At 39.7% G+C, this 14,343-nt stretch overlaps 1 protein-coding gene across 5 annotated transcripts in view; it reads right to left on the bottom strand.

Annotated features, from left to right (window-relative positions):
• LOC139943776 (uncharacterized) overlaps window positions 1–14,343 on the bottom strand; it is an 89,915-nt gene that overhangs the window by 40,577 nt on the left and 34,995 nt on the right. For 4 of the 5 annotated variants that reach the window (XM_071940567.1, XM_071940569.1, XM_071940570.1 and 1 more), the window contains exons 3-4: window positions 7,991–8,113; window positions 527–646 (exon numbers count right to left, since the gene is read on the bottom strand). In XM_071940567.1, the coding sequence (XP_071796668.1) occupies window positions 527–646; window positions 7,991–8,113 (243 nt within the window). The remainder of the gene's footprint in view (window positions 1–526; window positions 647–7,990; window positions 8,114–14,343) is intronic. The other variant, XM_071940571.1, reaches the window with a different exon arrangement.

Below are 14,343 nucleotides of genomic sequence, written 5' to 3'. Positions count from 1 at the left end.
TTTTTCTGAATTTTTCAAAAAGAAAACATGCATGCTTCTTCATTCTTGTGTAGGCAGTTTTCCTGGGTAAAGGGGCACCTCTAAGAGGGCAATTTAAATGTCTAGTGGAACATTTCAAAGAGCACCATGGCAATATAACCAGGGGCACAGAGGAAATATTTTTTCTAAGACAGATCACAAGGCCGGATGGCCATTTCAAGGTGAGGGCTACAGTTAACTATTAGGGCTATTGACCCACTTAAACTGCCACCAGAAGCACATTGCAACCTATTCATGGGGCTGAAACAGGATTACCCCCTTCACAGTATCACCAAGCATGGGTATCATCCACTAGGTAGGGTGCACTACCTTTCCAACCTTTTATGAAGTAAGAATGGTTAAGTGCACAAGTGTCAAAAGCAAGACTTGAACTCGCACTCTGCTGATCTAAAACACCAAGGCTTGAGTCCAGTGTGTGAAGCCACTTGGGCACGACGAAGGGCTCACAATATTTGAGTCCGAGAATGATAAGGAGAACAATTCTTACCTGGCTTAGCATGAGACGACACTGCGAGTAATCCTTGGGTTCCTGGCGACGATAGAGAGTTGAGGGCGGTAAAGTAGGGCGGGTACGGGTGAGCACTGCCAACAGGGAACCCTCGGTAACCTGTACATAAAGTAAACAAACAAAGCAATATTATATTGGCTCAAAATTTAAAGGAGGTGCTTCAGCAGAAAATATTTTGCAAAAAGTTTTGTTTTTTTGCTAAGCCAAATTAACAGGGAACTTTCAGGTTCAACCTGCCGTATATGGTACATTATTTTGGCTGGTGACCTTTTAAGCAAGACTTGTCTGTGTTTGAGCAACTCTCATCCTTCTGCCTGGAAACAATTTCAAAGAGAGGTGAAGCAGAAAATATTGCTCAATTTCTGTTTCATTAAATGGCCTTTTGGCTGGCTTCACTTTTCAACTAAGCAATTTTGCTTAGCAAATGACATCCACTACACCGCCATACAGACATGCCACTTCTGGCACTGCCAGTCAGTCAATCTTGCCCTTTATACACAGTAAACAAACAAGTGTATCAATTTGTATTCAGAAATGCAAACCGATTTGCTGAACAAAGCAATTGAAAGTGTTTTCCCAGAGTTTATCAGATAAGCAACTTCCACTTTTTTATTATGATACCCCTTACCTACTTCGACCTTTTAATACCCTACAAAATTTCACGCTAAAAACAAAACAACTCAAGACCAATCTCCTTTAAATGTTTGTTTGTTTAATTTTTAGGGAAGGGGGCCGAGTCCCCAACTCAGGCCCTGAACTTCACCCTTCAAGGGACACAGAAACTTCCCTCTGGTTAGGGGCATCTCAATGAGAACAAAAGATAATTTGTACAGGAAATAAGCACAGGGCACCATGGCAATTGCTGTGTGTACCATGGGTTATCTCGATGCCCGCCCCCTTTATCCTTTCCTAAAAGTAACCTGTGAATGGTCTTTGCCTTATTACTGAGGGAAACTGCACTGGAAGACTAAACAAAAGCAACACACAGGAAGGGTTACAATCAGCGGGCAAAGGTAGGTTTCTTTATGAGGTTTGTGTGCCTTGGCAGTGTGCCAAGGAGTCTGAGAAGGGGGGGGGGGAGGAACAAAGAAGCAGGGCAGGTGTGTTCATAAATGTACTTCTGTCCCGGTAAAAGGATGCCTGAAGGTTGAGAGAGAAAAACCAAAGACCTCTTGGGGAATGTCCCCACCAACAATTCAATCAGTCAAATACTAGAGTAGAGTGCTTGGCCGATATTGGTTTGACAATTTCAATCTTGTCTATTTCCCCTCTCATTCCCCCCCCCCTTCTTGGCCGTGGTGGGAGGGGGTTGTCTATTTCCCCTCTCATTCCCCCCCCCCCCTTCTTGGCCGTGGTGGGAGGGGGAGACTTGTGGAAGGGAAGGTAAAGGATGAACATTTGTTGACTAACTAATATGATTTCTAATATAGTTTGACTTTCGACAAATATGGTTTCAGATTGTTTGACTTTCGACTCCTTGTTTTCTCTGTTTATTATGGCTTGATGAGGAGCAGGTGAAAAATGATGACACAAATTCCACATTTTGGTCAAACCGCTGGGGAGTGAAGGTCAATACAGAATTAAAGTGGTTGAGATTGATGTCTTGATATGATTGTTTTAAAGTCATAAAAACAAATTTTATATCCTTTTTTTGTAAGTGTGTAATTTCTCTAGCTCAGTATGACACTTGGGACCAGCTGACATTTTTAATCTAAACTTTTTGTTATTATTTCTGATTTTATTTCTTCAGGGCACTCTGGTAAAAAAAATGAGTAAAAAATGGCTAATCGCAGAGCCACCTCTTCACAAAAGATGTACTGTGGCCGAGCGGTCAAACACACTGGACTCAAGCTCTGGTGCTTCTGATCAGAAGTGTGTGGGTTCAAGTCCCACCTTAGCTATCCACTAGCCCTATAATGACTGTCTTCCTATTTTGTTGATATCTTTGTTCAGGGGTGCAAGTTAAAAGTTACCAATTTACCAAGTCAGTTTCCCTTGTGGTTTATATTGATATAAAAAGTGACAATCAAAGAAACAACTTATTATAACAAGAGATTATATTTCACATCATGGTTTTATAGAAATTGTATCTGTATTATTTATTTTTTTGCGTACTCGCAAGCAATCAATTCTAATTTCAGAGCGTGTTTTGAACCAGTGAGAGACCTTGCCTACTTCTAAACCTTAGCATAAAGGATGCTAGAACTTATCACCTAGGCCCTACATGCACAGCGTTGCTTTTATCGGATTTGCATAATTCGCTGTTCACCTTCAATGGGGATTGTACGCTATTCTGACTTCATTAGATGTCAAACCATTCCTTAAAATCCACACTTAAAACATTCCTCTAAAAGCCGATGATAACGGATACGAGAACATTTCAAGCATCTAAACCATCTTACTTAAAGGGTGGGGAAAACATTGGTATGATTGAAAATATAAAAATGTTGTAAAAAATGGTCTCATACGTGATATATAGGCTACCCATACATGTAACATGGGCTGGTCTCTTGCAACTTCGTTGACCACGTAATTCCAAATTTTTCACAGATTTGTTATTTTATACATATGTTGTGATACACCAAGTGAGAATTGGAGTTGAAACCAACGGTTCTTTTCAGAACCACCCCAACTCATTAGAGATAGTCATTACATGGTGTTACCGCAAACCTTTCAATATCAAGTGAGAATACTGGTGTTTGACAATTACCAAACGAGTCCAGTGCATTAAGAAGACTAATTTGGACTTAAAGTTAGCTCTCTTTAAACAATGGACCTACATGTAAGCAGTTTTATCTAAAGACAAGCGTCCTTGCTTTGGCTTATCCCTCAGAGTTTAAGCTCCACTAAATGCCGAGGCCAGAAATTCCACAGCTCTAGAAACATTTAGAGCAATAATACAATGATAAAGAGCCACAGTTTCAATGACAAAGATTCACAAATGATAATGATCCACAGCTCTTCCCTGATGAACATTAGGACAAAAATTCAGAAGAAGCTTTTAAAGATTCTGCTGGGAAAAAAAGGGAAAGATATAAGCAGATTGCAACCAAGTAAACTGACTTGTGCTTTTAAAGGCAGTGGACACTATCGATATTAATACTCAGAATAATTATTAGCATAAAACCTTACTTGGTGACGAGTAATGGGGAGCTGTTGATAGTATAAAACATTGTGAGAAACGGCTCCCTCTGAAGTAATGTAGTTTTTGAGAAAGAAGTAATTTTCCACGAACTTGATTTCGAGAACTTAGATTTCGAATTTTAGGTCCCGAATTCAAGCATCTGAAAGCACACAACTTCGTGTGACAAGGGTGTTTTTTCTTTCATAGTTATCCAATAGACGACCAATTGATCTGAATTTTTCGCAGGTTTGTTATTTTACGCATATGTTCAGATACACTAAGTGAGAAGACTGGTCTTTGACAGTTACCAATAGTGTCCAATGTCTTTAAGTGCAAAAAGTGGAAAGTAGCACAACATACACATTTACATAGGCCTAGAATTACACTGAGGCCTCGGGGGTCATGGCCTAGTTGCCCCTGGTTTTAGCCTTGGTGCCTCTTCAGCAGTTTCCCTGTACTACACAATTTATTTGTTGATTTATTTATTTCCAGGCACAACACATCTGATACATACAAAGGTCTTGAATTACACGCAGGCTACAGAGGTCATGACCTGTGATGCCCCTGGTCTTAATCTTGGGTACCTCTTCCCATACCCTAAGAATTATTTATTTATTCATTTTCAGTCACAACAAGAAGTCTAAATAGGATGACAAAGACCAAGCAGGATGATAACCAAAGAGCAACAATAATCACAATCTGTGAGGGCGATCAACATAATGCTCCAATGGAAGTACTCTTTGCAAAAATAATGAACATGGCCTTGCCCTCTCAAAGATGAAATTCCATGCTTAATTGGCCACACATTTCAACCCAAGAAGCCTTTGCGGCTTCTCTGCTGTTTACATGGTATTTTCTGTACCATATTACAACCATAAACATTCTTTCAAGCAAATGTAAATTTGGTAGTCTCTTTCAGTTCCTTGCCCAAAATAACAAACCTAGTACATGTAGTAATGTATAAATTCCTTTGAAACTTTACTTTACAGCATACATGTATATCCCTTAAATGAATTTTATCATATCATTTTCTGGTATTAAATCCAAAGATAAGTGGATTTATGTCGCTCATAAGCGTGAGGAAACTTGTAAACAAGAACGCTTGCTTTGTTATAAAACCAGAAACACTAGGGTTTTAAAGCCAGTGGACACTATTGGTAATTGTCAATGAAACAGTCTTCTCACTTGCTGTATCTCAACGTATGCATAAAATAACAATCCTGTGAAAATTTGAGCTCGATTGGTAACTATGAAAGAAAAAAACGCTCTTGTCACACGAAGTTGTGTGCTTTCAGATGCTTGATTTTGGGACCTCAAATTCTAAACGTGAGGTCTCAAATCAAATTTGTGGAAAACTACTTCTTTCTCAAAAACTACTCCACTTAAGAGGGAGCCGTTTCTCACAATGTTTTATACTACCAACCTCTCCCCATTACTCGATACCAAGTAAGGTTTTATGCTAATAATATATTTTGAGTAATTACCAATAGTGTCCACTGCCTTTAACCCCTACTCTTCCACGATAAATGTTCTGGGTTCTTTAGTTATGCACTACCAATCCTAAGACATGGCCTACAACATCCCATTAGAAAGACAAAACAATTATGATAAAGTACCTTGTCAAGGAAAAGTGCCAAGAACGGGACTCAAACCCACACTCTGCTGATCAGAAGCACCAGAGCTCGAGTCCGGTGCTCTTAACCGCTTGGCCACAACACACCATGTCAAGAACGGGACTCAAACCCACACTCTGTTGATCAGAAACACCAGAGCTCGAGTCCGGTGCTCTTAACCGCTCGGCCACAACACACACCATGTCAAGAACGGGACTCAAACCCACACTCTGCTGATCAGAAACACCAGAGCTTCAGTCCGGTGCTCTTAACCGCTTGGCCACAATAAAATTAACTGGTGGGTTTACCTGAAGTTTTTGCTCAGTATGCGCCGATGGTCTCCAAAACAGTGGGTCCTGAATCTTGATTTCATAAGAGTGCCTTTCTTAAAAGAACTGGGCACATTGGTAATTACTCAAAATAACTGCTAACAAGTTACGTGGTAACAAGGAATGGAGAGCAGTTTATAGTATAAAAAAAATTGTGAGAAATGGCTCCCTCTGAAGTAATGTAGTTTTTGAGAACAAAAATAATTTTTCAATAAAATATTAAAAGACACTCTGAAGCCTGATACGCATCCACACAAATTTGTGCAATTCCGTTACTCTCTTACAGCTTCGATGACCATTGGAGTCAGAATTTTCACAGGTTTGTTATTTTATGCATGCTGAAATACACCACGTGAGTCTTTGACAAATAACCAAATGTGTCCAGTGCCTTCATAGAAAAGGAGGGCATATGCCACAGAAACGTACAGCTTATTATCCTTCAGTGTTCACAGGGTTACTCATGTGAAAGATTTTGTGTAGAAAGAGGGCATTATTACAAATAAATAAAATATTTTCAAATAAAAAGAAAAGGTCACAAGAACCTTTATGTGCCTGCATTTCAAAACTATCGAGTAATGTTTGCTCGTAATCACATTTCAATACTGGTCTGCTCACAGCTAATTAAATTGTATCTGCCATTTGTCAAAACGTATACGAACAACTGTAGGAAATGGACATTAGGCAGTGAAATTCATTCTTTACAGTTCTTCGATTGATGATTTTATCATTGAACAGGGGCGAGGGTAAAAACGGATTTGCCATTTGATTAGGCCCAACACTTTGCAAAACCTTGGGGAAATCATGCTCCAGAATTTGAAAAACAGAACTCTTCCACACTGTTAACTTACAGCTGAATATGAAACATGACTTGTGACTTGGACGATGGGTTTGTTGAAGTAAAGTTTGCACTTCCTGTGTTTTATTTCTGTGTTCCCATAAACTAAAATGTGTTAAACACTGTGCACTCACTACTTCCCTCCACCCCCCCCCCCCCTTGAGTATGATGAAGAAAAATTCACATGCATATTACTCCGTAGGGATTCGAACCCTCAACCTTTGTCATTCTGGAGCACATCTCTAACCACTAGAAAACCAAGCTTGTCCAGTAGCTAAGCAGTTAAAATCCTAACAGATATTAACTTTGCCTCAGGAATAGACTGTATTAAATATGACGTCACCGTTCAAATATTTGCCCTACGAGATGGCGTCTGCGAGCGTGCGCATGCGAGTGTGCGTGCTTGTGCCATAGAAATCAAACCGGGAATGCTGTGTGTTTCTTTGATGTACGCGTTTTAGACGCGCATACGGTTTGACCTTCAAGATGGCGACTTTCATAGCAGCAAAGGGGTTATTCAATACAGTCTATAAAGAATATCATTTGTGTTTACCCCTACACTGTTCTACCTTGGCAGCGGTCTGCTGGCAAATGCCACTTAAAACCACACGAGGACCAGTCAAAAGTCGTCTGGCTCACTATTTAGTGCTAAAAACCATCCCTATTTAATATGGAATATGGACCAGTGCAAAGCTGGTGGATAACTAAAAAGGCTAATTGGTCCTGCTGGCCAGTCACTCAAAAAGTCACTTTCCTGAGTCCTGTGAAAAAAATCTTGCAGTAACAGCGTCAGTGCCCCTTCCCCTCAAAAAGCGTATATTTTTGAAAGGGTGAACCAAATCAATTTACCAAAGGAAATTAAGGTAAATTTTCTGACTGAACCGCACCCTGCTGCTGATGGACCTAACCCCCCCCCCCCCCTCCTAGACAGAGTCCAAGTTGTATGGAGTCTGACTGGCCTTCTATGTTCTCTAAAACCTTTCTTGATTACGAGTATTGGGGAGAGGTTGATAGTATAAAACATTGTGAGAAACGGCTCCCTCTGAAGTGCCATAGTTTTTGAGAAAGAAGTAATTTTCCACGAATTTGATTTTGAGAACTCAGATTTAGAATTTGAGGTCTCGAAGTCAAACATCTTAAAGCACACAACTTCGTGTGATCATGGTGCGACAAGGGTGTTTTTTATTTCATTACTCGCAACTTCGAGAGGTGTTTTGTTTGTGCATATGTTGAGATACACCAACTGTGGAGACTAGTCTCTGACAATCACCAATAGTGTTCAGTGTCTTTAAGGTTGTCTGTGATGCCCAGCCCAATTTTTCACCAAAAGAAATTTGATGAATTACTCTTAACAAACTTTGACAGATAATGCTTGCAAAATTCTACCACTGACTTTTCGCTTCGCAGAACATTTATTTGTAAAGCCTAAACGTTCATTGACAAATCCACAGGGAACCAGTTTCAACAGGCAATGTATATCGGTAACATATTTTTTGCTAAGCAAATCTTGTCTGCGCTAAGCAAAGTTCAAACTAGATTTACCTTCAGTGCTGGACAGCCAGTATTGGTTCATATTCATTGCTTGAGTGGAAGTGATTGAATGCTTGTAGGAGTCCGTAGTACCAGAGGGACTGATGTAGTTACCCAAGTAAGAAAAACCAGATCCTGAGCAGGAAAACAGAAGAAGAAGAAGAAGAAGAAGAAGAAGAAGAAACAACATTTAGTTAAACTGTCCATGAACAACAGATTAAACATACTGGTACTATAGACAGATTCATAAGGCACACCTTGGTTATACACCTATGTTCTGACACCCCTACCCAAGAAAAAAAATCCAGATCCTAAACAGGAAAACAGAAGAAAAAGAAGAAATAACATTTATTTAAAGGCAGTGGACACTATTGGTAATTACTCAAAATAATTTTTATCATAAAACCTTTCTTGATTATGAGTAATAGGGAGAGGTTGATAGTATAAAACATTGTGAGAAACGACTCCCTCTGAAGTGACGTAGTTTTCGAGAAAGAAGTATTTTTCCACAAATTTATAATGGTATTATTTCCTTAAATCTTGGTTTTGAAATAAATGTGCTCTTTAAAAAACCAATGGTACACAATCCCTTTAAATCTTATTTGAATACAAAACAAAAGGCTGTTTCAGAAACAAGTTCTGTAGAACAAGGAGTCTACTTATATGTCCACAGAAATGGAAAGGCAAAGTAATTACAAGTTGGTTGTGACAGATAGCTAGGTCACGAGGTCATGGGGTCACTGAACACAGGACGCTGGTAGTGCTCAAGTATTTCCGATGATAGAGATGTTGTGTCTATAGTTTGTTCGCATTATTTGATAACATTGTTTTGGCATTTTGTTTTTTATAATGTGGGAATGTGGGGACGTTTCAGAACTATCAAATGTTTTGAATTTCCAATAAATAAATGATAACAAATTTAATTTTTTTTTTTAAAACTTAGGAACTATGGGACCATTGAGAGAATTGTTTTGAATATTAATTTGAGCTACCTCCTAAAAAACTTGACCTGTGCAATCTTTTGAAAAAATTCAGCCACATGGGAGCAACAATGGATGGACGTGGCAACAACAAAAATATAGTTACACATGATGAATAAGGAGTAATAACAATAGTACTGTTTCCTTTTGTTGAAATAACGGGGGCGCACAAAAGAGTCTATGAATGGCGCTTTAATTAGCAATTAACGCCCCAGCGAGAGGCTATTCAAGGCATACGGTCAAGCGTGTTGTGTGGCATCCTTTGTTTTGTCAGGCGAAGCAAGATGACCTTGTCATTTATTTAAAGCTTCACGGCTCAACTTTCAGCAAAATATCTTGTATTTTGTTTATGTTGTTTCTCTGAATGATTTTATTTTGACAGTGTTTATTTGGTTTGCGGCAACACCATGTGAAAAAAACATACTTTGCTGTGTTCTTTTGATAACTTGTCTTGCTATTTTAATATTATTTCATGCCCGAAACTTCCACTGTACGATTCCATTTTATTTCCATAAAATAATTAATGTACAATGCATCTGGTGCACATATTAACCAGCGATCAATTTTTTTTTACACTAGAGAACCAGCTAGCACAGAACAACACAAATGCTTTTTCCCCCCGAAAAATAAACCAGCATAATTTTCACCAATTTAATTGAAGTGAGTACTCACTACCAGTAGACCCAGTAACTGGGGCACTGTACTCCCTTTTTTTTTCTCTCGAAGTTTTGACATTCTCGGTTCGACCGAGAATGTCAAAATTTCGAAAAAAGGAGTACAGCGCCCCAGTTACTGGGTCTACACTACCAGCTTTGTTCAAGCATGGCGATAGCATTAAACCTCTTTTGAGCATTGTAAAACCACAATTCCTATCAGAGCCAACACAACTCGTGTAGGCCCAGGGAAGGGTTGTCCGTGCAGGCCCAGGGCAGGGTTGTCCGTTAACCATTTTACTGTCTGGCCAGCAGGACCAGTTACAGGTAATTATCATTTCACTAAAAAAACTCCAGCTTTTTCCACCAGGTCCCACAGTTTTATTGAACTGCTTTAAAAGACTTGAAAGAACAAAATGTAGCTTTTATTTAAAACACAACAAAACTATGCTTATAACCCAATACCAGCAGAATAAAGCTAGCACTAGCAAAATGTTGACTGGTCCTTAGTTATTTTTAAAAACAAGCAATGCTAGGCTTGGCCTTTTAGAAATACTTCCATTTGATACATTGCTGAACAAGCTTTTTAGCAGCTTTCTAGGGTGCTTTGTGATAGCCAGTGCATCAACCTAAAGCTAGAGAGATGATACTTGATGAAATAATGCGGTCACCACCAGAACCAAAACCTCGCGTAGATTGTGAGGTCAAATTTCTTCATTAATTAACCATCGTCAAAGTCAATACGACTCGAACACAAGCCTTAAATTATAAAAGGTATATTGTTCCTGTAGGATGTTTACCTCAATGCCTCGCCGGACCATCTTCCAAAAAGTGTCCAGAAGCTCTCCTCATATTCCACCGAAAATACTTCAACGAGGAGGACCGCGGCCTCGAACCAAAATCTCCCTTTGAATCATCATGGACTGGAGCAATAAACTATGTGCACAGCCTCACTCACACATGTCCACAGCACAGCATGCAGCAGCACCCCACCCGACTCATAAAACTAAAAGCAGCTTCCAAGATTGGATTATGCCGCAAATCAAACGATTTGTTTGTGTCCCGCCACGGACGTTTCACCATGTTTCACAACTCAGACAGAAGCAGACATTTTTAAGCAAAAGGGAGACTCCCGTTTTTAAGAATTAAGTTCATCAGTCTGGTACCAACACACTTAATAGTACCGTTGTTGTGTAGTTGTTCAGGAAGCCAGACCAACCTTGGTTTTCGAACCCAAAAGTTGGTACTGGTGCTCCATCCCGTTATATGATAACGTTGACAAACATTTTATTGGACGTGATTATGAGAATGTGTGTACGTCTCTCACAACCATAGAGCTGTATAGCTCTATGATCTCAACAAACAAGTTGTAAAGATTGTTTGGTATTTCCAAAAGTTCACTCTCGAAAATCATTTGATTTTCCCCCCAAAACGTGTAATTTTTTCAGCAAATTCCAGCAGCAGGGCTATCTACAAGTACAGAAGCATTCGATCGGTACGTTTCATAATCGAATACGTGGCTGATTATATATTTCAGCGGACAAAGAAATAGGATTGCAATGGTGCTAGGGCCAAGGATACCAAGTGGATTGGCCATTGTATGTATCGGGCTCCTCTGAGAGTTGTGTATAGGTCAAAACATCGGCTTTATCATAGATGCAGCAATACAACTATCTGAATTTGTCACAGTTTCAACATCAACAAACCTTCCGATGAAGCCTTGCTCTGAGGACGATGAAGCAAGACTGTCTTAAGAAAAAAGAGAGAAAAAAAACTTATAATCTTGCGTACAACCAATTGTGTAAAATATCCTTTGGAGTAGGAGCTGAAAAGAGCCGGTGTGGTCTCGACGTTTCCGAACAATATTCTCCGCTCGTTTCCAGGAGACAAAACTGTCTTGTCAAACACGAGACGAATCAATAGGCTTAGAACCTGCTGCCCCCATTCACAATTGACATCTCTCGGACCTGTTTCTCATCATGATACTTAAAGGCGGAATATTTCAAGATCTATATTTTGTGTACCGGTGGTATTTGAATGATCTCGTATCGTTTGTGTACAGTGTACATAAGTGTTTTCATTGGAGAAACAAACTCTTGTCATGACTGACTTGAACGAAAATGGCAACAAGTGATCTTTTCTCAAACTAATTAAAAACCTTTTCAATCAATAGCTCTAACAATTTTTGACCATTGTCTTTGCACAATATGGATGAATTTAATTAAAGATGTTCCTGAAACTGTTGTAGTAAAGCGATTGTACTTTTCGTCATTAATATGGTTGGTAGGTGAAGATATATGCATATCACTGGCATGAATATTTATGAGTTGAAAGTACAGAATGTTTCCGTTTATATAATCCTTTAATCCTGCATAAATCGAGAGAGTTATCTTTGCTCTTTGTTGGACCCAGTGATGAGAGAGATTCCCGAAGATGCCTCGTCCCTCAAGAAATATTGAAGATACCATCAGAGTTGATGTTCGTTCAATCTGTATTCATGCCATAGGTGACCACTTGGTGCCCCTCCCCCCCCCCTTGAAATGATGGTATCTTAAGAGACTGTCCGAGAGAAGATTTGAAAGACTTTAGGAGCTCCTTTCTCAATTTTGTCTACTCGAGGGAAAAGTACAATATCACTGTTTTCTGCTAGAGTAAATCAATTTAAAACAAAGACCAAACATTAACAAACCATCAGTTTGCCGGTCACATCTTTTTTCGCTGATTTGTCTGGGATTATGTGGCAATCAAAATAAGAAACTGGGAATATGTTCGCATCTTTACTATGGTTATTCTTTTGAGTCTTCATAAAATTGACAGTATTTTTTAGACGGAAACATTCCTTCCGATCATGCTGTCAGGCAAGCCCGCAAAATAACGATGTGGCACGCAACACAATCATGCAATAACGAAACCTTGCTTTGTGTACAACCTATGGTTCCACCAAACAACCACATCCATATCCATGGTACCATGATCGTGCAACCAATGTTTAACCAATGTACAACCATGGTACATGTACATGTACACCCATAGAGAACTCTATGTTCAACCATGATGAAACCATATTATACATCCATGGTGCAACCGTGTACATGTACATGTACATCCATGGTACAACCATGGTATTTCTACCTCCAGGCTCCATGGTACAACCATGGTACAACCATAGCCCAACCATTACACTTTCGTATGTGTACAGACTGAGGAAGAGTCCTATATATGGCTAAGTACAACCAAGTTTCAAACATGACACGAACCATGATCGTGCAAGCAATACGCACGGCCGTACGGTTCAACCATAAAACAGCGGTTCAACCAATGTACAATTTTCTTCCTCCATGGTACAACCATGGTACAACCATGGTACAACAAATACAAACATGGTACAGCCATACTAGCCTGGTTCATCTGTGTACATGCATCCATGATTGGCATGATGGTACAATCCACACAGAGAAAGGTACGAACATGACACGTACTTAGCCTCCCGATAAGCTAACGGTAACCTTGCCAGCGCTCCAAGCACAACCACTCAATCAACACTCTCCAACATTAATTAGCTCCAATTAGTCACAGTAGAATGTAAAGACCTGTCTCCATTCTAGTTAATCTAGGGCGTCTAGGGACCAGACCTTGCTGATACAGGACACAACACACCTGGCACTCTAGTAAAGGCACCAGATGTATTTGTAATACTACGGGGTATGTGTTTGAAGATTTGCATGGTGTGAATATTACAAGAAAGGTATTATGAATATTATAGTAAATTAGCGGGAACTAGCATACCCAACCTGGTCTACTACCAATGATTAACTCCACGCCAATGAGGACGCCCACCATTGCGCTGGAAGGCGCAAATTCGGGATGATGCCAACATTCCACTTCATGGAGGCAAACATTTAGCCTTAAATAGCCCTGAACGGGGACGATTTTCCAAGGAGGCCAATTGACACCTACAGCTACTCCTAAGCAGCTAAGTAAGTAAGTAAGTAAGTAAGTAAGTAAGTAAGCATATTGTATTGTGTCTCTGAGTGTTGACTCAAAAAAGAGTCAAGCCATGGACGTTTCGAACGGTAGCCTTAATACTTCTGCTCGTCTTCGGAAGCTTTTGTTTTTCTCCTGAAGATGAGCAGAGTATATCTGTTCGAAACGTCACCGAGACCATTCCAACCATGGTGCAACCATAGAGATAGTGCAACCGTGTACAACCATAGTACAACCACGAATGGCACAACCACGGATGGCACAACCACGGGGGGGTAAAATCATCCGCGTCCATAAAACTTCGAATGTTTGCCGTCATTCATTGATAAATGTCTGACACATTGGACCCAACTAATGAATGGAACATTGTGTACAGATAACATTCTCTTCTCACAACCATTTTGTAAATGGCGCGATCGGTGACGCAAATATGTTTTCTAGAACCCAAAGGTCTAACCCCACCCCCTCCCCAACCCACCAGCAGAACAAAAAGCCTGGGTTGATATGTACTTTTATTATGGATTTTAAACCTGGATGGGAAATCATTCATGTTATACATTTCAGCGTGGTGTGACATATTTTGTAAGGTTCAATTTACAAGCAATGATGACACACCACTAAACCCAATAATGAGGTCAGATTAGTGTTTGTTTTGAGGGATATGAATTGACGAATGTAGAAATTCCTAGGGGGGTCTTAAAAAGCGTATGCCTATATCAGGCAATTTACAATTCAGGAGGTTAACATC

The sequence above is a fragment of the Asterias amurensis genome, chromosome 11 (genome assembly GCF_032118995.1).
Source record: "Asterias amurensis chromosome 11, ASM3211899v1".
NCBI lineage: Eukaryota > Metazoa > Echinodermata > Asteroidea > Forcipulatida > Asteriidae > Asterias > Asterias amurensis.
This window is presented reverse-complemented; position numbering and strand designations above follow the sequence as displayed.